Raw genomic sequence first — 22,526 nt, 5'->3', positions numbered from 1 at the left:
ATGCAGCTAATGTAATTTCAAAATCCATACAACAAATAAAAATTACACTCCAATCATATCTTACCATATACAAGACCCTTAAAGTCAGAGAGTATCTTATTCATCTTTTCATCCCCAGTATTTAGCACCGTACAAAAACAGAAGCTCAATAAATAACTGCTGATGAGTGACTAAATGAAAATCCATATATATATATACGCATGCATGCATATGTGTGTGTGTGTGTGTGTGTGGTGTGTGTGTGTAGTGGATGTATGATATGCTGCCAAATGTATATCCTGAGCAATTTTTCAGAATAATTAGACATTTGAAGTCTATCCAAGACCGAACGTTCATTTCTCATAGAACTTGTGTGAGCATTTGTTACAAACATAAAAAATATTTTATCAGAATCGAGAATTTTATTAGGTACATTTGATACACTTATAGAGAAGGAAACAGTCATATTGCTTACTCCAGCATGCTTCAGCTTTTCATGCCTGAGTTTCCCTCCCTGCAAATAGTGTCAAAATATACAGACCTTGGCAGAGGAGCTAATACCACTACAGCCACTCTCTGTGGGGTATTATAATAATACCAACTATCCAGCAGGTCAGCTTAGAACTCAAGTCCCTAACAAGTACAAGCACTTCACGCTTGAAACTTTAATACTCTTATGAAGATGAAATGAATAATGTCAATGCCAGGCCAGAAAGGCCATAGTATACAGCTTTTATAATGCTCAAACCCAGCCTCTGTTTCATGGAATGCTGCCTCAGAGTCTGTATATGAATAGAGATGTAGCCCTCACTGTGCCCATCTGGAGTACAAAAGCCCTTTGTCTATGTAGTGGAGGATGCTAGTTATATAGATCTGGCTACCTCTGCATTGGAAAATCACCGTAGCAAGTTTCTTTTGTTGGGTTTTTTTTCCAGTAGCACACCTGGCTACTACATCCCTGGATTTAAAGGAGGTGTCCAGCTTCATCAAGAGTTTTGCATACTTAAATGAGACCTACATTGCTCAGTAGGAGTGGGGGCTATTTGGTGACACCCACCAGTTCAGCCCACTTGCAGTCTGGCAACCTGCATGGCTCGAGTACTTTGGACCTTACAAGGTCAGGACCATGAGCTAGAAAACAAATCCCAGCTGCTTAAATTTTTAACTTCACTTTTTTACTTTTATTTTTAACCTACCAATGCGTGGATAAAATTGTGTTATACTCAATTCCATCTCCTAGTTTCTGTTTCCTTCTCCTATTTCTCTACCAAAAAAAGTAAATTGAATAGCTCATTATGTCACAGAAGGAAGATACCAGTTCCTAACTCTCACTTATGAACCGTAATATGTGAGTCGGATGCCCTATTTTTAAGGGAATGTGGGCAGGGAAGAATCAAGAGAATGCATATCCTATAGTCCCAGAGGAGGTAGCCTTCTGGTTATGTAAATATAACAGGATCCCAAATCCTTTTGTGCAACACTCATGTTTGCAAAGAGAATCTAGCTACTTTATGTGTTTTTATAATTAATTTAATCTTCCTAAGGTCATTGCTTTATGGTAATGATAGAGGTGTAAGGATGGGGTTTGGGAGGAAAGGTCCTTTATCCCAACAGAAACAATTAATTAGAAACACTTCATGTAAATTTGTAATTGAGTTTTTCTTCATAAGAACTTCTACCAGCAATTATTTTTCTATTAAGATATTAAGATTCTACCTCTGCAAATCTAACCTCCTTTTACTTACTCTTTTAAAACCTTCATTTATTTCATTTCATGAAAATTGCTTCTTGCCGTTGGATATAGACCATGACAGTATTATATTGATTGTAATTGCAATGCTTTCTCTTCTCCTTACTGCAGACAGGCTACTACTAAAACCAACAAAACATAGCTTATTCATCTTAGTAGATTTGAGGTAGGCAAATAAAAGACACACGAACATCTTAAAACAACCAACTTCGCTTACTACAATAATAATTTAATTTTTTCAAATGATTAAAGATTTAGAAGTAGATGGGGCACCTGGGTGGCTCAGTTGGTTAAGCGTCTGCCTTCTGCTCAGGTGGTGATCCCAGGGTCCTGGGATCGAGCCCCACATTGGGCTCCCTGCTCTGGGGAAAGCCTGCTTCTCCCTCTCCCACTCCCCCTGCTTGTGTTCCCTCTCTCTGTAAAATAAATAAATAAAATCTTTAAAAAAAAAAAAAAGATTTAGAAGTAGATGCTCTTTTTCAGGCTGCCCTATCAGTGTAGAGATGGGTAATATTAGCCCTCTCCTAACTGCTGATGCTCCCACACTGACCTAAGCTAAATACTCCCTCACTTTTAGTCTCAGTCTCTTCCTCAGAATTACTCTTTCCAACTCTTATTCCCTCACAGTCCTGCTTGCTCTCAGATAAGCTGATCAGCTAATCCATATCATGTTAATATACTATTCCAACAACAACAAAAATAGGTGACTTGTAACAGCCTTACTTGGGCTTCTACTCTGGCTGAGATGGAGTATCAGGAACTGGATTTATTCTCCTGCCTGAAATAATTAAAAAAAAAAAAACATAAAATACATGGAACTAGTTTTCAAGACAGTGGTCATCAGGCAACAAAATACAATTACCCCTAAAAGATGGAAAAGAAGTGAAGTGTGTCCTATAACAGCCCCAGCTTGCTGCCTGCAGTAATTTTCTAGGCCATGGTACAGGGATGGAGACTCCAGGTAGAACACACCAGTTTCCCTGGGTCTAGGGAGACCGAGGTAGCTAGAGTTATAGGACAGACATCAGAGAAGAAAAAATGACACATAGAGAGGACTGTGGAGCTCTGCAAATGGTTCCTCCTCATCTTTAGCTGAATACTAAATCAGCATATGCATGTGAGAAAACTATCCCAAGTTAGGGAAAGAATAACCCAAAGGGATTAAAAGTAAATGTGCCTAGTACTCAGTGCCAGGAACAGTGCCTGATCCCTTCATCCAGCTCCTTTAGCCAGACTAGAAAACCTCATAACTGACTGGGCATTTTGTAGAGTATTCAGAAGGGTTTTGCCTTACTAATGGGGGAAATTAATCCCATGCTAAATACAGTCTGTTCCCACCTAACAAACCTTAAAAGCAAGACCCAATAAGATCAAACTGTTTAAAAGTAACTTAACCATGTTCCAAAACAAAACTCAAGAATATTTATAGGAATAGAAAAATATCTGGCACTCGACAAGGTAAAATTCAGTGTCTAGTATACGATCAAACCTTACCAGACGTGCAAAAATCAGATAAATGTGACACCTAGTGAAAAGGAATGTCAGTCAATCCAAAATGACTCAGAAATGACACAGATGATAGAATTAGTAGGCAAGGACACTAAAACAGTTATTATAACGGTATGCCACATATTCAGGGAGCTAGATTATGTGGTAGAAGAATTTGCAGAAGAGATTCCAAAGACAAAAAAAATTATTCAAATCAAAATTCTAGAGATGAAACTGTGAGCGATGAAAGATAAGGTGGATGGGATCAATAGAAGATTGCACATTACAGAAGAAAAAATTAGTAAACTTGGAGACAGAGGAATAGAAACTATCCAAAATAATAATAATAAAAATGAATGAAAAAAGAGAAAGAACAGAGCATCATTGAGCTGTGGGAAACTTTCAAAAGGCCTAATATATCTAAGTGGAGTTTCAGAAGGAGTGGAAGGGGTGGAGACAGAAAAAATATTTGGCCCAAAATTTTCCAAATTCAATGAAAATGATAAACCCACAAATTCAAGCTCAAAAATTTCCAAGCACAAGTAATATGAAGAAACCTACACCAAAGCACATTGTAATCAAATGGCTGGAAAATTGTTTTAGAAATTTGCCTCCCCGCTAAGGAAATTGCTTTCTTATAGCCCATTTCACTGCACCTGGAGGTAGAAAGGTGTCCTTCTTATTCCTCATCATCACTCCTGGACCATTCTTTCTCATACTTCCCTTAAAATATTCTCACCTTTGAATTTTATGTTATCACAGTAAATTACCCTCTACCCTTCATTATTTGTCATCTACTGCAGTAGGTTACTCCCTGTCCTTAATATTTTTAGCTCTTGGTTCACTGTCCCTCTCCCCAAGATTGCTATTGTACCATTTCTTGGCAATGTCAATACATAAATAAATGATCTTTCTAACACTTTGCTCAGTTCCTTGACCACCTCTCTATTATAAATTATGTCCCTCACTGCTCCAGTGGTCTTGCCTAGAACTTATCATTACAATAAATCACTCCTTTCATATCTCTATTTTATGCATTCTATTCCTGGCCTTGCTTCATATTTCACCAAGAATAGATCTTCTACAGATTTCCCACAAATACATCTAACTACCTACCAGCATCAGAACCATCTACTCTTCATTCACTAAAATAAGTGAGCCATTCATACATACATATCCAAGTCCATCTCTCTCTTCATGGACTTAATCGATTTGTTCTCCCCTCTCTTTTCTATACCATTGATGGTTCCCTCTCTAGTGGATCATTCCCTTCAACTTGTAAACATGCTGTTATTGCACCTACTTGAATAAACAAACAATAACAACTCACCCCCCACCAAACACACACCTCATTTAAAAAAAAGCCATTTTCCATAATTGAAGTAACTTCTTATTCTGTTAATTGGTCATTAAAGGGAAAGAATTAAGCTTTTAGGAAAAAGTATAATTCATTCTCAGTTGATGAAAAAAGCTCGTCTTTAAAAAAAAAAATTCCAGCTAAAAATGTAGGGGAAAATGATAAATTTGAAAATCATCATCTAAAGTTCTCCAGTTAAAAAATTGATTTAGGTACTAAATGAAATATAGAAACAGAATTTCCACACAGTACCAAAATATCACTGCACAGATTGTTTGCTAATTGCAAAAGGGAAACCATGCCTTTATAAGTATAAATATCTATTGGATACAACCCTAACCAAATAATACAGAAAAATAGAAATTTCGAATCACTAGACAACCCCATATTAGTGTCTCCTAATGAAATGCAAAATGAAGTGCACAACATCACCCATGAAATATTACTGACAAAAGTATTTAACCTAATCTAATCAAGCCTTTGAACTTGTATGCAGGAAATTTTATGTACTTCATGGATGTTATGTACTCCATACTGCATTTCATTAAAAGGGATAGACAGATACACACATATACATATAGATTTTATTTATTTATTTGAGAGAGAGTGAGAATGAGCATGAGCAAGAGGTCAGGGGGTGGGGTGGAGGAGAGGCAGAGGGAGAAGCAGATTCCCCACTGAGCAAGGAGCCCAATGCAGGGCTCAATCCCAGGAACCTGAGATCATGACCTGAGCTGAAGGCAGACATTTAACTGACTGAGCCACCGAGGCACACTACATATATATATTCTTAGAAAAAAACCAAAAAACAAAAACTACTTTTTCTGAACCCCACCTTCCAGTTTGTTCACTGATTTTTTTGTAGCAAAACTTGAAATATCATATATAATTTCTGGTGTCAATTCCTCCCCTCTAATTCTCCCTTGAACTACTTATAGTCAGACTTTCACACCCCAACATGCCCCCAGTTTCACACCCAAACTATTCTTAACATAGTCACCAATGTCCTCCACATTGCTAAAACCAATGATCAATTCTCAGTCCACACCACACTTGATATAGTACTGATGTCTGACCACATCTCCCTGCCACCAATGATCACAGGTCTTTATGTCTATGGCTTCCTTCTAGCCTATCCACAAACACCAGCTTTTCTTCACCATATTCTAACAGAACACTTCTTCCTTGAAATGCACCATGGGTCGGTAGAGAATTTTAATGTTAAAAGACCCTCAATCACACATTCATTCTACAAACATTAGCTGGTCACTTTAGCTCAAATCCTTAGTGGGTACAGATGGATGAGACAAGGTCCTTCCCATCAAGTTAAGTGGGGAGAAACAAACACAGAAGATAATTACAACACAAAGTGGTGGATATGGAGAGATTTCAAGGTATCATAAGAACACAGAGGAGTACTTCAATTTGGCTAAGGAGGATCAGGTACGACTTTCCAAAAGCGATTATGTCTGAGGAGTTTAAATTTTTTCACCATTAAAATGAGTGACCTTAGATGTGCTGCAGAAAATCCCTGACATCAATTTGCCCATCTGTAAATCTGGGATGTTAAAACTTACCTCACATGTTTGTTTTGAGTGTCAATAAAAATGAAAAATGCTTGTTAAAGTGTCGTGGGAGTGTTACCTTAGTTTTATTAGTTATATGATCCTTCTCTGGCCTCTTGCCCACAGCCATCCACACAGAAGCAAGTACTTTGGAAAGTATAGTATCTGTTCAGACAGCTTCAAGCATCTGAAGAAATGAACTTATTAGCTCAGTACCTAAAATTCAATATCTTGAAAAACTTAAGTGCTTCTTATTTTTGTTCTAGCCTTATGCATCTTTCTGATATTTTGTTGAGGGCAATGTTATCACGTTCATCTACACAACCCTAGTCAATATGCATTGATTTGTGTTCTAATATTCATGAAACAATGGCTCGGTTTAAAAGCAATCTTCTGTTTTTGGGGTCTATTGTATGCCACAAATGAACAGCTAATAGACCTATAGTTACTGACGGCTATATCAGAGAGACCGCTAATGCACCAGCCCGACAGACTGTAAGGAAACTTGGAAAAATATATAATTCACATAAAATTCTCTTAGCAATTAATTTTCTCCCTAACATGTTTCTGGAACCCAGTGTGTAGACTGATAAACTGGGTAATATTGGGAGAGGGAAAGGAACTCATTGATAAGATTCCTGTGCTTTATCATCAAACACAGCACTGACCTCTGGTTTCCCCCCATAAAGTGCCAGATATCTTCTATTGCTTTTTAAGATAATTAGTAGGGGAAAATCTCTTAGGAAAAAAAAAAAAAGCACTATGAATTGGGTATTGTGGTGGTTTTAAAAACAATCACAAATTTTTTGATACTGCTCCATCTCTATTACCTCCTCTTAAATATGGGCAGACCTGTGACAGCTTTGATCAAAGAGCGTAGAAGTGACATTTTGTGATTTCCAAGGTTACCTCACAAAAGGCCATGCAGCTCTACCTGGGTCTTAGAACTCTCACTCTCCTGATGCTGCCTTCTGGGATGCTTCCATTCAGAACCCAGCCACCTCACTAGGAGAAGTGCAATCCACATGGAGAGGCCACGTGTACGTGCTCCTGTCAACAGCTCCAGCTGAGCCCAGCCCTTACGTCATCCTGGCCCACATATCAGACATGTGAGTGAGAAGTTTCCAAATAATTCCAGCCCCCATTCATTTGAGCCATTGCTCAGCCATGTGAGTCTTCCCAGCTGAGGGCCCAGACTTTATGCAGCACAGACAAACCATCCCCATTATGTATTCTGAATTTCTGACTCACAATCATTATTTTACACTACTACATTTTGGGAGACTTTGTTTTGCTACACTAAATAACTGGAAATGGTGGGTCATAAATGCCATCAATGGTAACAATTAAAATATCTAGCATTAAGATAACCAAAAGAGATGAATGTGCTTTTTTCACACTGGAAATATACAGCGTTCATCTGAACAGATAAAAAGGTTTCTCAACATGGAAAGCTGGACTCAATACTTAGAAAAATTTTCAATGAGATGCTGGGACAATTCATAGTGGGTTTTTGTTTTGTTTTTTTATTGTTGTTGTTGTTTCTCGGTAAAATAGTTTTTTCCTCTGTCAAAATGCAAACCGACACAGTGCAGGGGTGAGGGGAGGCCACACAGTATAGCCTGTCTTTTGTAGAAGAGAGGATGAGATTTTAAAAGCCTCACCCCACTCTTGCCCAGCTAAGAAAAAAATCCTAATACCCATTATAAATATCTCTTGTAATATTAAAACAAAAATATTAAAAAAAAATATCTCCAGGGCCCATCTGGCTCTGCTTCTGCACAGAAAGGGTTAACCTTCGATATTTGATCTCAAGGTCACAGGGTGGGGTGGTAAGGAGAGGCAGATTGGGAAAGGGAGGTGGGGGTGCTAAAAAACAGAGGGACAAACCAATATATCTAACGCCCTCCAGAACATCCAGAAGCAAGTTGGGGGAGGATACCTGTTAGAGACTAAGAAACCAGTGCTGTACCCCAAGATTGTCTCACTCCTATCCCCCAGTCCCTGACACTCTTAATCTGTCCTTTCAGGCACCACTATGAGGTCCCAATATCAGGATCCATCCTTTCAACTCACTACCCAGCTTTTAAGGTCCTCTCTAACAGGGATCAGCCCCCTCCCCAAATAAGCATGAAAAAAGCTGGAGGTCCTTCCCGGGAGGAGGGTATTTCAGGGGTAAGCCACTTTTGGGATCCCCTTTCAATCCCTGATCAGACAGTAAATGTGGTGCTGCCTCGTCCTTGGAAAGCCTTGTCCTTGGAAACCTGGTCTGCATTCAAGGCCTTGAGCTTGGACTGGATTTCCCTTGGGCCAGAACTGTGACTAGAGACCTGTTTGTGAATTTGGGTCTTCCCTGTTTTCAGCTTGATGTAGCGGGCAATCAGTTCATTCCAACCATACATCTTGCTTTCATCAGACAGGATCATTTTCTTCCAGCCACATGGCGTGTAGATGGCCAGGGCCCTCGGGAAGCTCTGCTTGATGTCCAGACTCCACACAACTTCTGCATCTGAGCCCCCATCTCCCCCAACCCCCTTGCTCTCAACAGTGCCTTCCTCACTTCCTGTCCAGCCACTGCCATTGACCAGAAGGCCCCAGCCCAGGGTTCCCCCATCTGGGCCTCCTGGCCTGGGCTGGGGAGTCACAGATGGGAGAGGCGCTGCACAACTCATAGTTTTTTGGTTTTTTTTTTAAAGATTTTATTTATTTATTTGACACAGAGAAAGAGACAGCGAGAGAGGGAACACAAGCAAGGGGAGAGGGAGAGGGAGAAACAGGCCTCCCACTGAGCAGGGAGCCCGATGTGGGGCTCGATCCCAGGACCCTGAGATCATGACCTGAGCCGAAGGCAGATGCTTAACGACTGAGCCACCCAGGTGCCCCCCAACTCATAGTGTTTTAACTGTATTTGCTAACTTACCAGTCAAGTCAGAAAGACAAAAAATAGATATGGATATAGATGATATAGATGATATAGATATAGATATCATTGTTTTTATTGTCCTGTCTCATCAGTCTCATTCTCTAGATATGGGAGAAATAAATTGGAAAGCAAAACTGCAGGTGAGTGGGCTTCTTTCTGTTAACTATATCAACCCTAATGTTACAAAATTATTTAATAGAAATAATATCATGGGCTTTTCTCAATGTTGTAGAGCAGATGCAAACTCTACGTTTTGACATTTCAGATCTTAATCCATGTTAAAAGATAAAGACTTCAAAAATTAAAAAACTAAATAATATTTATAACTGCCAAAATCTGTCTTTTTTAATGTACAAAATATCTTTTAATTGTTAAGAGTTCTTCATAACCCCAATGTAACTCAATATTTTTTTCTAAAAGATGTTTCATTACTAATTAACCTTCAAAAAAGCAGAAGGTATCCCCTTTTGCACCAAAGGTTGTAATTTTCCATAGCTTTGACTTTCGTTTAATACACCGTTAAGAACATATTTTTGCTGAATTTTAAAAATGCTACCATTCTGGGAGGTAAAGAACTAAGTGCTAAGTGAAATGTGAAACCATAGTCTTCCTTGGAAGTGTATTTCTCTGAGAAAAAATTAAAATGTACCAAATATATCTCTACAAAGAAAGGAAGGACATTCTTACTGATGCCTACTCCAGGAATAACCTCCCTGGGGAGAATTTTGAAAGGATTTGAGCATTTTAAACGTCCTGAACTAAATTAGTTAATTAAAAATATGGGTGAGCAAAGTCCACTGAGGTTAAAGGCAGAAGAATAGTCAGCAATCACTTATCACGGTGCCCTGTTTCAAGGATTTCAAGATACCTGATTAACAGTGGCAATTCTCATTTAGATTCGTTATCTGATGGAGCAGAGTTGTTATTGATCTAACAGTTGACCTCACTGCAGGCTAGGTTGTGACAATAATAATCTCTCCATACAGTGGGCCTGCAGTCATTGACAGCTTGAGTAATGATTAGATAAAACACATGATTAAATAGCTAATTCCTAAAAACTCTCATTCCATTTCTATTGATGTCTCAGCTTTTCCACATGCTTCATATCTTACCTTTCTATCCTTCCTTCTTTATTTCATCCTCTCTCTTCTAAAATGATTTATGAGTTTTGGAAAAGGAAGTTTTAGTAGAGTTAAAATTGTTAGGCAGGAAAACTTTTCCTGTACCCTCTTAGATTCAGTGACTGGGCACTTGCAAAGTTAACTGACAAAAGACCCATCAACAGGAGAAAAAGAATACAAATATATTCGTATTTTGCACACCTAGGAGTTCACAGGAAAAAAGTGAAACTCAGGCAGTTAGACGATAGGATTTGTATACCATTTTAACAAAGGAAAGGGGGTTAGGTTTTGAGGAACAATAAATTGTAGGAAAGTGACTAAGAAATGTCTGAGGAAAACTAATGGAATAGAAGGGTTATCTTAGTAAGGTTTGTTTGTGCAGACTCATCTCGATGGGACTGTTGTAAAGAGTTGTTCTCTTCTTCCTGGTACAGGGGAGGGAGACACCTTCACAGAGTAATTTATGCCCTGCTTTTAGGCAGATCAGCAGAAGGCAAAAAAACCTCTTCCTGATCTCTTGATTCTCAGTTGCCTTCAGTTCAAAATAATCCTTATGCTAAAGTGGCATCTTTGGGCGTAACATATTCTGGGCCCCTTCAAAATTCTTTTATTTCAATATATCTTAATGATAGTGACTAAGAATGTCTCGTATGTCCACTATATAAAGTGGTAGTTTTACACAAGGGGACAAAACCTGACCAAATACTAGATTTAAAATACTATAATTTTCATAAAGAATGGAATACAGACATAAAAATCAATGCTTTCAGAATTTTTTCTACTAAAAATTCATGAAATGTCTGAAAGCAACGGGCTTGAGCTACATCAACACAATGCTCAAACATCTGGAGAAGAAGTGGAAAATGCAAGCAATTATCCAGATACCTCGTCTACACAAAATTCAGCTATCCAGATGTTTGTTTTCCCCCAACCAAACATAGATGATTGACAGAAATCCTTTCACTTCTATTTTTGTATATGAACATCCCTCATCTACTCTTACTTTAACAACGGACCACACCTCCTGTAGAGGGGCTCTAATCTGTTTCCTCGACCCAGCTTCTTTTCTTCTTTCAAATGTGTACGTATTTTTTGAAAGCACAAATGAAAGAAAAAAACAGTGAATTGCCTGTATCTTCTTATTTTAGAGTAAAGTAACTGTAGAACAATGGCTGGGTGGTTCAAATTTTCTTTGCAGCATCTAGCACACCAGGTGCAGTCAATAAACATTAAGCCATCAAATAAATCAGAATTCCAAAATGCAGTCTGCATTGAAGAATACATTATAGTCAGCTGCTTTTGCAGCAGGGTGAATTTCAGAAAAAGATCCAATTGATTGGCTTTTCTCAAATGTTAATGTGCATACAAATCCCTGGGGATGTTGTTAAAATGCAGATTGTGATTCAATAGGTCTGGGGTGGGGCCCAAGACAATGCATTTCTATGGAACACCCAGGTTATACGGAAGTTGCGGGTACACAGCTGAGTAGCAAGCAGACTGATTACTGGCCAGGGGAAAAGACCAAATCTGCCCCTTCATCCATTCTAAAGAATATCTATTTTACACAATATTCCAAATAAAGGAATTTTTTTTTTTTTGAGAGAGAGATAGAGCAGGAGGGCTGGGACGAGGCAGAGGGAGAAGGAGAGAGAGAATCTTAAGCAAGCTCCAAGCCCATTGTGGAGCCAAAGTGGGGCTCAGTCTCAAGACCCTGAGATCATGACCTCAAAATCAAGAGTGGGACGCTTAACTGACTGAGCCACCCAGGCACCACTATCAAAGGAATTTTTTAAAAAAATAAAACCACTTTTTTTAGTCTAAATATTTTTAAACAATTATAAACCATCAAGATGTAAAAAAAAAAAGAAACTTTTAAAACAGAATCTGTAATCTAAATTTAAAAGGGCTGGGATGCCTGGGTGGCTCAGTCAGTTAAGTGTCTGCCTTCTGCTAAGGTCATGATCCCAGGGTCCTGGAATCAAGTCCCCCATCAGGCTCCTTGCTCAGCGGGGAGCCTGCTTCTCCCTCTGCCTGCAGCTCCCCCTGCTTGCTTGCTCTCTCTCTCTCTTTCTCTCATTCTCTGACAAATAAATAAATAAAATATTTAAAAATAAATAAATAAATTTAAAAGGGCTATTTACCTAGAGGGAAAAATGGTTTGCAAACTACTAGTGAGATCAGAATCAACAGGAGGAAAGAGCAGAAAAAAAGAAAAAACCTGGTTTAAAGCTAGATGTACAAACACAAACCAGTAGTTACTTTAGTACAGGTCTTAAAACAAAAAAGTTGGTCTTTTAATCCTACTTGTAACAAAAAAAAATAAATTATAAATAAGTTACATCTTCGAGTATAGAATAATAAACATCATGAATGCATCCATGATTTCAATAGACTAATAGATTGGATTGTCTGTTGTGAGAAAATCTTTATGATTCAGAGTTATATAATGTGTTTTCTTAAATTGTTTCCTTTACCATTCTACCTAATCATCAAGTAGCGTTTGAAACAGAAAAAAAAGTCATTAATTCAGTCAACATTTAACTCACTTTGGAAAACACTACTAGGCGCTCTCTGGGATTGTAGTGCTGATCCGACATGGATTCTAGAGTGAATCTTGTAGTCTAATAGGAAGAAAATACACATACACAAATAACTAGAATATGAATTCAAAGTGTAATTGCCATGATAAATATGCAAATAATGGGTTTCAGAAATTCAGAAGAAGCATAAGCAGAACTGTGGTTGGACAATAACTCTTTCCCAGAGTTTCCTGAAATGAAATACCTGCAGAGAGCACTTGATTTTCTGAAAAGATTCCCAGATCCCATTATTTAATGATCATGAGAACTCTCATTTTGTATATCCTCTTCCAGTTCAGACTAAAATGGATCCTCATTTGATGAAAACACCAAGACAACATTCAAACAGCACTAACAATTCCCCAAATGAATACCTGCAGTACTCAATCCCAGCTTTCCAAATGTGTCTGCAACCACTAGTGTGCTAGTAAATGTTTAACAATCAGCTCGGGGTTCGGGAGGTGGGGGAAGAGAAGCTACAATTTGTAGCATTTACTGATTTCTGTGGTGTACATATTCTCACCATAACTGATTTTAGGCTACTACGGTGAGGTCACTGAAACCCACACACAGTCAGCCACACACATACCTGCTGCCATTTAGTGGTGAAGAAGGATGCAGGCTGGATGCAAATCCTAGTTCTGCTGTGCAAACTTTGTAAATTACTCAACCTGTCTGGGCTTCACTTTTTCTTTTGTAAAGAGGGACTACTAATAAAATCTGATTGTTGTAAGGCATAAATAAATTAATATGTGAAAAAATTAACATGTGAATGTTTACCACTCAGTGCTGACTATTGTTGTGAACCTTAACAATTCTATTGAAAACTAATCTCTGGGCAAGTCTCTAATCACAGTCTTTACTCACAAGGTCCTTCCATAAAGTAGTATTTCCAACATCTTTTTACAAATAATCCTACCAGTCATCTCCTCCTGGACACTGTTAAGACTCTGAATCTTAAAATAAGAGGTCTGCATAGTCATGAAAATACTCGTTCTCTGGACCACTATATGAATATTCTGAAAGATTTAGCAAATATATTCATTCAGTATTGAGTCTAAGAAACCTTCTCTTAAACAAGTTTTGACGAGGATATGGAGAAAAAGAAAGGAACCCTCTTGCACTCTCAGTGGGAATGCAAACTGGTGCAGCCACTGTGGAAAACAGTATGGAGGTTCCTCAAAAAGTTAAAAATAGAACTACCCTATGATCCAATAATCCCACTACTGGGTATTTACCCCAAAAATACAAAAACACTAATCACAGGGATACATGCAGCTCTGTACTTATTGCAGCATTATTTACAATAGCCAAGTTATGGAAACAGCCAAGAGTCCTTCAGTAGATGAATGGATAAAGAAGAAGTGGAATATATATATATATACATATATATATATAAATACACACAGACACATACACACACATATACATATATATACACATTATATATACATATATATAATGGAATATTATTCGGCCATAAAAAAGAAGTCTTGCCATTTGCAACATGCTAAGCAAAACAAGTCAGTCAGAGAAAGACAAATACCATGTGATTTTACTCATATGTGGAATTTAAGAAACAAAACAAATGAGCAAAGGAAAAAGAGAAGAGACAAACCAAGAAACAGGTTCTTAACTATAGGGAACAAACTGATGGGGGGTGTGGATTAAATGGGTGATGGGGATAAAGGAGTGCACTTGTGAGGAGCACCAGGTGATGTTTGGAAGTGTTGAATCACTAAATTGTACACCTGAAACTAATATAACACTATTTGTTAACTAAGTGGAATTAAGAATAATAATTTATGGGCATGTGGGCAAAGCTTAGTGCAGCCATGGCACTGGCCTTGCTGCAGCAGGACTAGGAGCTGCAGGGGGCAGCCAAGTCCCCAGGAACCAGGTGAGGCCAAGCCCAGCAGGGCTCTGGTGAAGCGCACCAGGAAAGCGAATGCAACCCAAGCCCAGAAACCATGGAACTCAGCCAAGGGAAATGTGCCCGAGCTGGTACTTGCTGAGTTCCTGATGTGAGAGCGTCAAGTCTACCTCGGAGTAAACCTCAAGTTTATGACCAGTATAAGAAGCATGGTGGCTGAGTTGGTCACTCAGCAGATTGTGTGCCAGAACTGGGGCCACAAGGCCTGTGACCAGCCTATGGCGAGATGAAGAAGAAGGCGGCAGCTGAGGGCACCATGTTCACTGAGTAAGACTTCCAGAAGTTCCAGCAGGAATACTTCGGCAGCTAGGCTCCTGGGAGGCCACAGTGGGAAAGGCATTCAGACCCAGTCTCCCCCTCTGACCTCACAGCCTCTGCTTGCCTAGCACAAGGAAGCCCTTGGGCTTGGGGAGTGAGGAAGGGGGGCGGTAGGCGGTGCTGGAATGGAGCTGGTGAGCTGGAAGTCCTGGGGAGAATATGCAGTCAGACCAGAGCCGTATAGGCTTGGGAGGAGCCATCTACCTGCCTGAAAACTGACTGTTTTGTTTGCTTTGGCCGTAGTAGAACTGCAGGGCTGTTTGCTCTAGAGAGGTTACTAGGCCCTTGGGGCCACACCTCTAGGAGTAGGAGGAGGGGTGCTGGGTGGGCTTCCGGGTTCTAATAAATGTGGACCCAAGAGCAAGAAGATAATATTAATAATAATAATTTTTAAAAAGAAAGAAAGAAACCTTCACTTGACATAATGCTAACAGATTATACCACTTGTTTAGGATTTGGACTTTTTTTTTCTGTTTATCTTGCTCTCTAATTACATGGCATCATCATAAAATATTAAAACTAGAATGTGACCTTGAATTGCAGTTCTTTGTCTGTTATTTTAATTCCCACTGCCATTCACCTCATTTATGGCTCAGACCATAAACTACTTTGGGGCCAACTTAGGTTTTCTATCCATCACTATTTCTCCATTGCCCTTCCAGGACTTGGCACATAATAGTTGATAAGTATTTATTGAATTAAGATGATTTAATACTCTTTCCCAAAATAAGTTCCATTAACTTATTCCCAGAAGAAGCAAAATAAGGATTACAAAGCCAAAATCCTGGAAACTATACCCCCTCTCTTCTCAAGAATCATAAGACATGTTAGCATATTAAAGAATCTGCAAAGTTTTGCAGTTAAGACACCTGTTTAAAATTATTTAACCTAGGGGCACCTGGGTGGCTCAGTCATTAAGCATCTGCCTTCTGCTCAGGTCATGATGCCAGGGTCCTGGGATCGAGCCCCACATCAGGCTCCCTGCTCCATGGGGAGTCTGCTTCTCCCTCTCCCACTCCCCCTGCTTATATTCCCTCTCTCGCTGTGTCTCTCTCTGTCAAATAAATAAATAAAATCTTTAAAAAAAATTATTTAACCTAAAATTTTCTATTCAAGGAACTCCTTTTGATAGGGTAATTATAGTGTTATTATCCATAACTGGACATCTTTGAGAGTGCAATGGGGCACTTTTAATTATTATACCAGACACAGGAATAAACTGGGCCTATATAAAATAAATCGGACATATAGCCATTGTACCTATGGACAGAAACGTGGAAATTCCCACAACTACTGTTATGTGTATATATGGATCAAAGTTTAGAATACAACAATTGACCTAAATCCCTTATTTTACTGATGAGAAACATGAGGTCACAGAGAAGTTCAATTACTTCCCATTGGCAAATCTCTTGGAATTCAGTTAAAAGGCAGAGCTGTGAATAAAATCCAACTGTTGGAATGACATTTCCAAATCAGTTTCTGATTTGTTCAATCCTGAATTTGAAAGTTAATTTGGCTGTATTTTCACAAAGAAGAAAAGAAACACTAGATTTATATGCTTCTCTCAGAATATCAGTTTGTCATGTAGGAAGCACCTATTTTATGTAGGTTCAAATGTAAATCAGATGTCAGCTGGAGACCCTTGTCTCTTTGGAGATCTAGGAATAATTTTCTTGAGCTCTCAACAACTCCATGACCTAACAGAAGGCCAAAGTTCTGCTCCAGCTTCTGGAACTTTCCATGGGCCTATTGCTCATGGCCAGCTCTGCCTTCTGGGCTCATGGTTTCTCTATGATATACTACATTAACATAGTCATAAAACAAGGTTCACTTGCCCCAAAACAGATACACCTTCACAAATTCTTAAAAGATTTTGAAAAATTTTATAAGAGGAAAAAGGAAGGATTTACTTCACAGCAAAGCAAATAAGAGTCACAATTAAGCTATAGCATTTTGGTTTTTTTAAGCCCTAGATGCTTAAAATAATGCTACATAAGCTATAGCATTTAAAAAATATTTGTATTAAAGAGGGCACATACTGAATGGAGCACTGGGTGTTATACGCAAACAATGAATCATGGAACACTACATCAGAAACTAATGATGCAGGACTGTCGCCCACCGTTGCCAAAATGTCTACAAGTGCACCTGCAGGTTCAAGTGCTGCCTCTGGCAGCAACCAAAGACTTCAGCAGACACAAAATCAAGTAGATGAGGTGGTGGACATCATGAAAGTCAATGTGGACAATGTGTTGGAAAGAGATCAGAAGCTCTCAGAGTTAGACGATCGTGCAGACGCGCTGAAGGCAGGAGCGTCCCAGTTTGAAACAATTGCTGCCAAGTTGAAGAGAAAATATTGGTGGAAGAATTGCAAGATGTGGGTGATAGGGATTGTCGTTGTGGTCATCATCATCATCATTGTGTGGAATGTTTCCCCGTGAAGAACCAGTGCAGCCCCAGCCTGCCATTCAAGAAAGCTCTTCAAGACATTTGACTTAGAACCTGCTATATTCTCAAGCTCGCCTACTGTTCTGTCTAAACTGATTATTTTCTGTTTGTTACCATAAAGTTTAATTTCTAGGCAACGTGCCTTTGTAATGTCATAAGCACTCCAAACTTGAAGTGCAGCCACCTGGCCCACACCTGGCCTGGCGCCTTCACAAATTGCCACGAGGCTGACGAAGAGGATCTCTTAACTTCCCGAGTGTCATCACCTCGAAGTAATGTCTGATGCATTGGTGTTAATTCCAGTTAAGGGAATTTGTTCCAAGTTAGCTATCCTTGCCGTCTGACATCTTCAGAACCATATTCTAAACCTTTAGGTAATCAGATTTCCAGTTTGTGCCTTCCAGAAAGAACACTACTGCCTAACGCAGATCTGTAACCATAACAGGTTGTGTCTTATTTTGCTATTTTTTGGATTCCCTAGAACTCTCTACTGTTTATAAGCAAAAAAACAAAACAAAACAAAACAAAACAAAAAACGAAACTAATGATGTAATGTATGGTGATTAACATAACATAATAAAAAAATAAAAAATAAAATAAAAAATAAAAAATATTTGTGGGCTCTCCATGCTATGAATTTTCACTGGCCCTCATCTTCATATCATCTTCTGGTTATTCACCCTTACTCCTCCTCCCTTCTCTTTCTTCTTTCTATCCTCTCTCTTCTTCTCTACTGGGTATTTGACCACAAATTTTTTCCCTTATGCTCATAAAAAAAAATTACTTTTCCTTTGCCCTACCATACCTTGGTATCACCTAATATCCTAATCTGTGATATGAATCGAGTGTGGGAGTGTACTGGGGGTCCTCTGTCCCAATCATTTCTTCCAATGAAGATAGAGCATGCTTTACAAGGAAACCAGGTAAAAATAATATTCTGTGTCTCATTAAGCAATTATATAGCTCAATCTGAAGATAATTGCATTTACTCAGAAAGAAATGATGGTAACCTGGACTAGGGTGGTAGCAGTGAAAACAGAAAGAAATGGACAAATACAAGAGACCGTTCAGAGTAGGAAGCCACAGGTATTGGTGGTTGATTGAAGAGATGAGGATGAAGAGGAACAATCAAGTATAATTGTCGTCTTTAGTTATCTGGCATGCACAGCTGGAGAGTAGGGGGTCCCATTTACAAAGACAGTGGGCCTGAGGAGGGAGCAGGCTCAGAGGGGAATATAATGAGGTTGGTTTTGGAGATGTTGGATATGAAGTGCCCATGAGACAACCTCTGGGAGATGCCTCCTAGACAGGGAAATGTGTGTGTGTTTGGCACTCAGGACAGTGACAGTAAGGGCACAGGCTTTAGATTCAGAAATAACTGGCTCCAAGTTCTAGCTCTCTCGTTTAACAGGTGTGTGCCTTAAGCAAACTACTAGAATTCTCCATGCTTCTATCTCTTCATCTGTACAGTAAGACTTACTATTACACTTCTATGTTGAGAAAATATCTCAGGACACCACAGATAACATGTATGAAACTCTTAGCACAGCTCAATAAAAATAAGTAATTCAAAAGATACTTATTCAGCAAGTGGCGTGAGGGACTCACTGTGGTGTGTCATCGGCCCTGCCTGGCCCCTTGAGTGCCTACCCTCCTGGCCAGCCATGGGGAGAGGGGGGATTCAGGCACCAGCCGAGCTCCTGCTCGGTTCCCTGGCCAGTCCGGGGTATCCGGGCACCGCTTCAATGGTGGCTTCACCGGACCCACGGACCAGGTTGCAGCCCGAGCCCCAAGTGGATGGTATCATGAGGCACCTGCCGTACTTCTGCCGCGGTTGTGTGGGGCTTCAGCCACAGCTCCAAACAGCTGGGCATCCCCACAGCCAACTTTCCAGAACAAGTAGTTGATAATCTTCCAGCTGATGTATCCACTGGCATTTATTATGGTTGGGCCAGTGTTGGAAATGGAAATGTTCATAAGATGGTGGTGAGCATAGGATGGAACCCATATTACAAGAATACAAAAAAGTCTATGGAAACTCATAGAATGCATATCTTCAAAGAGGACCTCTTTTTTTTTAAGATTTTATTTATTTATTTGACAGAAAGAGAGATAGCGAGAGCAGGAACACAAGCAGGGGGAGTGGGAAAGGGAGAAGCAGGCTTCCCGCCGAGCAGGGAGCCCGATGTGGGGCTCGATCCCAGGACCCTGGGACCATGACCTGAGCCACCCACTTAACGACTGAGCAGCTCGGGCTGTGACCCGGTCCGCGGGTCCGGTGAAGCCACCATTGAAGCGGTGCCCGGATCCCCGGACCGGCAGGGGAACACGAGCAGGAGATCGGCAGGTGCCTCAAAGAGGACTTCTATGGGGAGATCCTCAATGTGGCCATTGTTAGCTACCTCAGACCAGAAAAGAACTTCGATTCTTCGAAAGAGAATAAATAAGAATCCCTTATTTCAGCAATTCAAGCTGATATTGAGGAAGCTAAGAAACGACTAGATTTACCAGAACATTTGAAATTCAAAGAAGACAATTTCTTCCAGGTTCCTAAAAACAAAATAATGAATGGCTACTGATTAAAAAAAAAATCGTCTTATTCTTATTTATTCATTCACTGTTTTCTAATATTTTACTGCTCATAACTCCTCAGTCATTATATATTGAAAATCAGACATTTTTGTACAGTTATGAATTGGTTTAAACAGTACAGTGTCTTTACCATATTATGTTTCAACTGTTCAAATTAAACCCATCATGCTATACTACTAAAGTGATTCACTTTAAAAATCAAGATTCTTTTTTTATGTAATATGTTGATTAAAATGTACCACTAGAAAAAAAAAAATTATTCAGCAATTCCTATGTACCAGACACTGCTCTAAGCATCTTATATATATTTACTAATTTAATCTTCACAACAATCCTGTATCATAGACAATATTATTCTCTCCACTTTAAAGATGAGGGAACAAATGCAGAAATGGTAAGTAGCTTGTAATACTTATAAAGCAGGATGTGATGGATCTGAACCTAAGCAGTCTGGCTTCAGAGCATGCACACTTAACCACTGCACTGGACTTAATATTAGCTAAAATTATTATAATTATAGCCTTGGAAGTCCCCAGAAAATTATGTGGGACCATGTGAGTAACTAAATAATGATATTAATAATAGCTAATTTTTATTGAGTGCTTATTTTTTGTAAGGCAATATGCTGAATATTTTACATGGATATCTCAACAGTTTAATTTTCTCAACAGTCCTATGATGTAGGTACTATTATTCCTCTCATTTTGAAGATGAAGAAACAGACATGGAGAATATTAGTGGTCCTGACCAATGTCACAGAGATAAGTAATGGGGTCAGATTCAAAACCAGACAATCTGACTGTCACATTCTAAAAAGAAACATTAGAGAGGCAAAAAAGAGAATGTAAAGATGAGAAGAAGGTATAAGACAGAGTTATGAGGAACAAATAGTTCCATCATCCTGTTAAGAAATCTTTTAAAATGTAAGCAATCACCTTTCACTGCCTTTGCCAAAGAGGGCTGGCAAACACTCCCTCCTCCACCGGTTTGCAGCACATTGCCTGTACCTGACTTAAAGCACCTGCTCATGGTGCCACCGTGACACGTTCACTTGTCTTATAGGGACGGAACCCTACCATTGCAGGAACCCTCGCTCATCCCCTTGAGCAGCCAGTGCCTTCAACAGCCCTCCTATAAACATCTGCTGAATTAGAAAGCAGGGGAGAGAGCCAGAGAGGAAGGGGAAGGAGAAGGAGCAAGGAGGCAGCAGCAAGAGAAAGCTTCTTGCCCTGTCTCCTAGCCTGAGCAGGAAAAAACTAGTTGTAGAATAGGATGAGAAGTAAAATTCCTTTCCAGATTTTTCTGCCACCTGGTAGGTTTTAGAAATCAGGATGGTCTTTGTAGAGGAGGTGACAAGGAAGCCAAGTTTGGAAGGGAGAAAAAGAGCTTCCCTTAGACATGAGAATGGTGAGGAAAGAAAGAAGACATTTCAAGGCACATTTGGGAGCCACTCTCTATTTCTTGATAAATGCAATGATAAGGTGAAAGAACTCAACAGGGCCCATGATAAAGAACCTTATGTGCCATTCAAAGGAATTTAGGCTTTAGCCTGGACAGTAAAGGATCTCACACTCATAAGCCCCTAAGAGCCAGGACAGACTGAGGGGACCTCCATGTCAGATTGGACAGCACTTGCCCTATCTATAGAAACATCTTCCACTAAGCTTCAGCCTTCTGGTGCCATGCTGGAATATAGACCCACAGTGGCCAGATATCCAACCCCCCAAAAGGAACCAGAAATCTACATTTTTGTGCAAAATAACCTGTTTTAAATACTGACAAAGGAAAATCACTGAATTTTTTTTAATTTTTTATTGTTATGTTAATCACCATACATTACATCATTAGTTTTAGATGTAGTGTTCCACGATTCATTGTTTGTGCATAATACCCAGTGCTCCATGCAGAACGTGCCCTCCTTAATACCCACCACCAGGCTAACCCAACCTCCCACCCCCCTCCCCTCTAGAACCCTCAGTTTGTTTTTCAGAGTCCATCGTCTCTCATGGTTTGTCTCCCCCTCCGATTGCCCCCCTTCATTCTTCCCCTCCTGCTATCTTCTTTTTTTTTTTTTTTAACATATATTGCATTATTTGTTTCCGAGGTACAGATCTGAGATTCAACAGTCTTACACAATTCACAGCGCTTACCAGAGCACATACCCTCCCCAGTGTCTATCACCCAGTCACCCCATTCCTCCCACCCCACCCCCCACTCCAGCAACCCTCAGTTTGTTTCCTGAGATTAAGAATTCCTCATATCAGTGAGGTCATATGATACATGTCACTGAATGTTTTTAAGCAGAGAAGTAATAGTATCACATTTTTATTTTAGAAAGATTACTTGTGCATCCATAAGGAGGATCGACTATAAAAACTTACTAGCTACATACTAGTAGTAACCAGTCCTAGCATACTGCAATTGGATTGGTAAGCCTCAAGAAGCTTAAGCCAGTGATGAAGTAGGAAAA

The 22,526-nt window shown here is 39.5% G+C and overlaps 1 protein-coding gene and 2 pseudogenes across 1 annotated transcript; all 3 read left to right on the top strand.

Moving 5' to 3' along the window:
* Window positions 1-14,597: 14,597 nt before the first annotated feature.
* Window positions 14,598-15,005, top strand: LOC116635069 (annotated as a pseudogene).
* Window positions 15,006-17,113: 2,108 nt separating this feature from the next.
* Window positions 17,114-17,558, top strand: LOC116635070 (vesicle-associated membrane protein 3-like). Its single transcript, XM_032408784.1, has one exon. It carries the CDS (start codon window positions 17,149-17,151, stop codon window positions 17,455-17,457), a length of 309 nt encoding a protein of 102 aa, XP_032264675.1. The 5' UTR covers window positions 17,114-17,148; the 3' UTR covers window positions 17,458-17,558.
* A 1,645-nt stretch (window positions 17,559-19,203) lies between these two features.
* Window positions 19,204-20,043, top strand: LOC116635072 (annotated as a pseudogene).
* The last annotated feature ends 2,483 nt before the right edge of the window (window positions 20,044-22,526 follow it).

Source organism: Phoca vitulina, unplaced genomic scaffold (assembly GCF_004348235.1).
Source record: "Phoca vitulina isolate PV1807 unplaced genomic scaffold, GSC_HSeal_1.0 scaffold10, whole genome shotgun sequence".
Classification (NCBI taxonomy): domain Eukaryota; kingdom Metazoa; phylum Chordata; class Mammalia; order Carnivora; family Phocidae; genus Phoca; species Phoca vitulina.
Note: the sequence above shows the minus strand (reverse complement) of the source record. Positions and strands in the feature narration are given on the sequence as shown.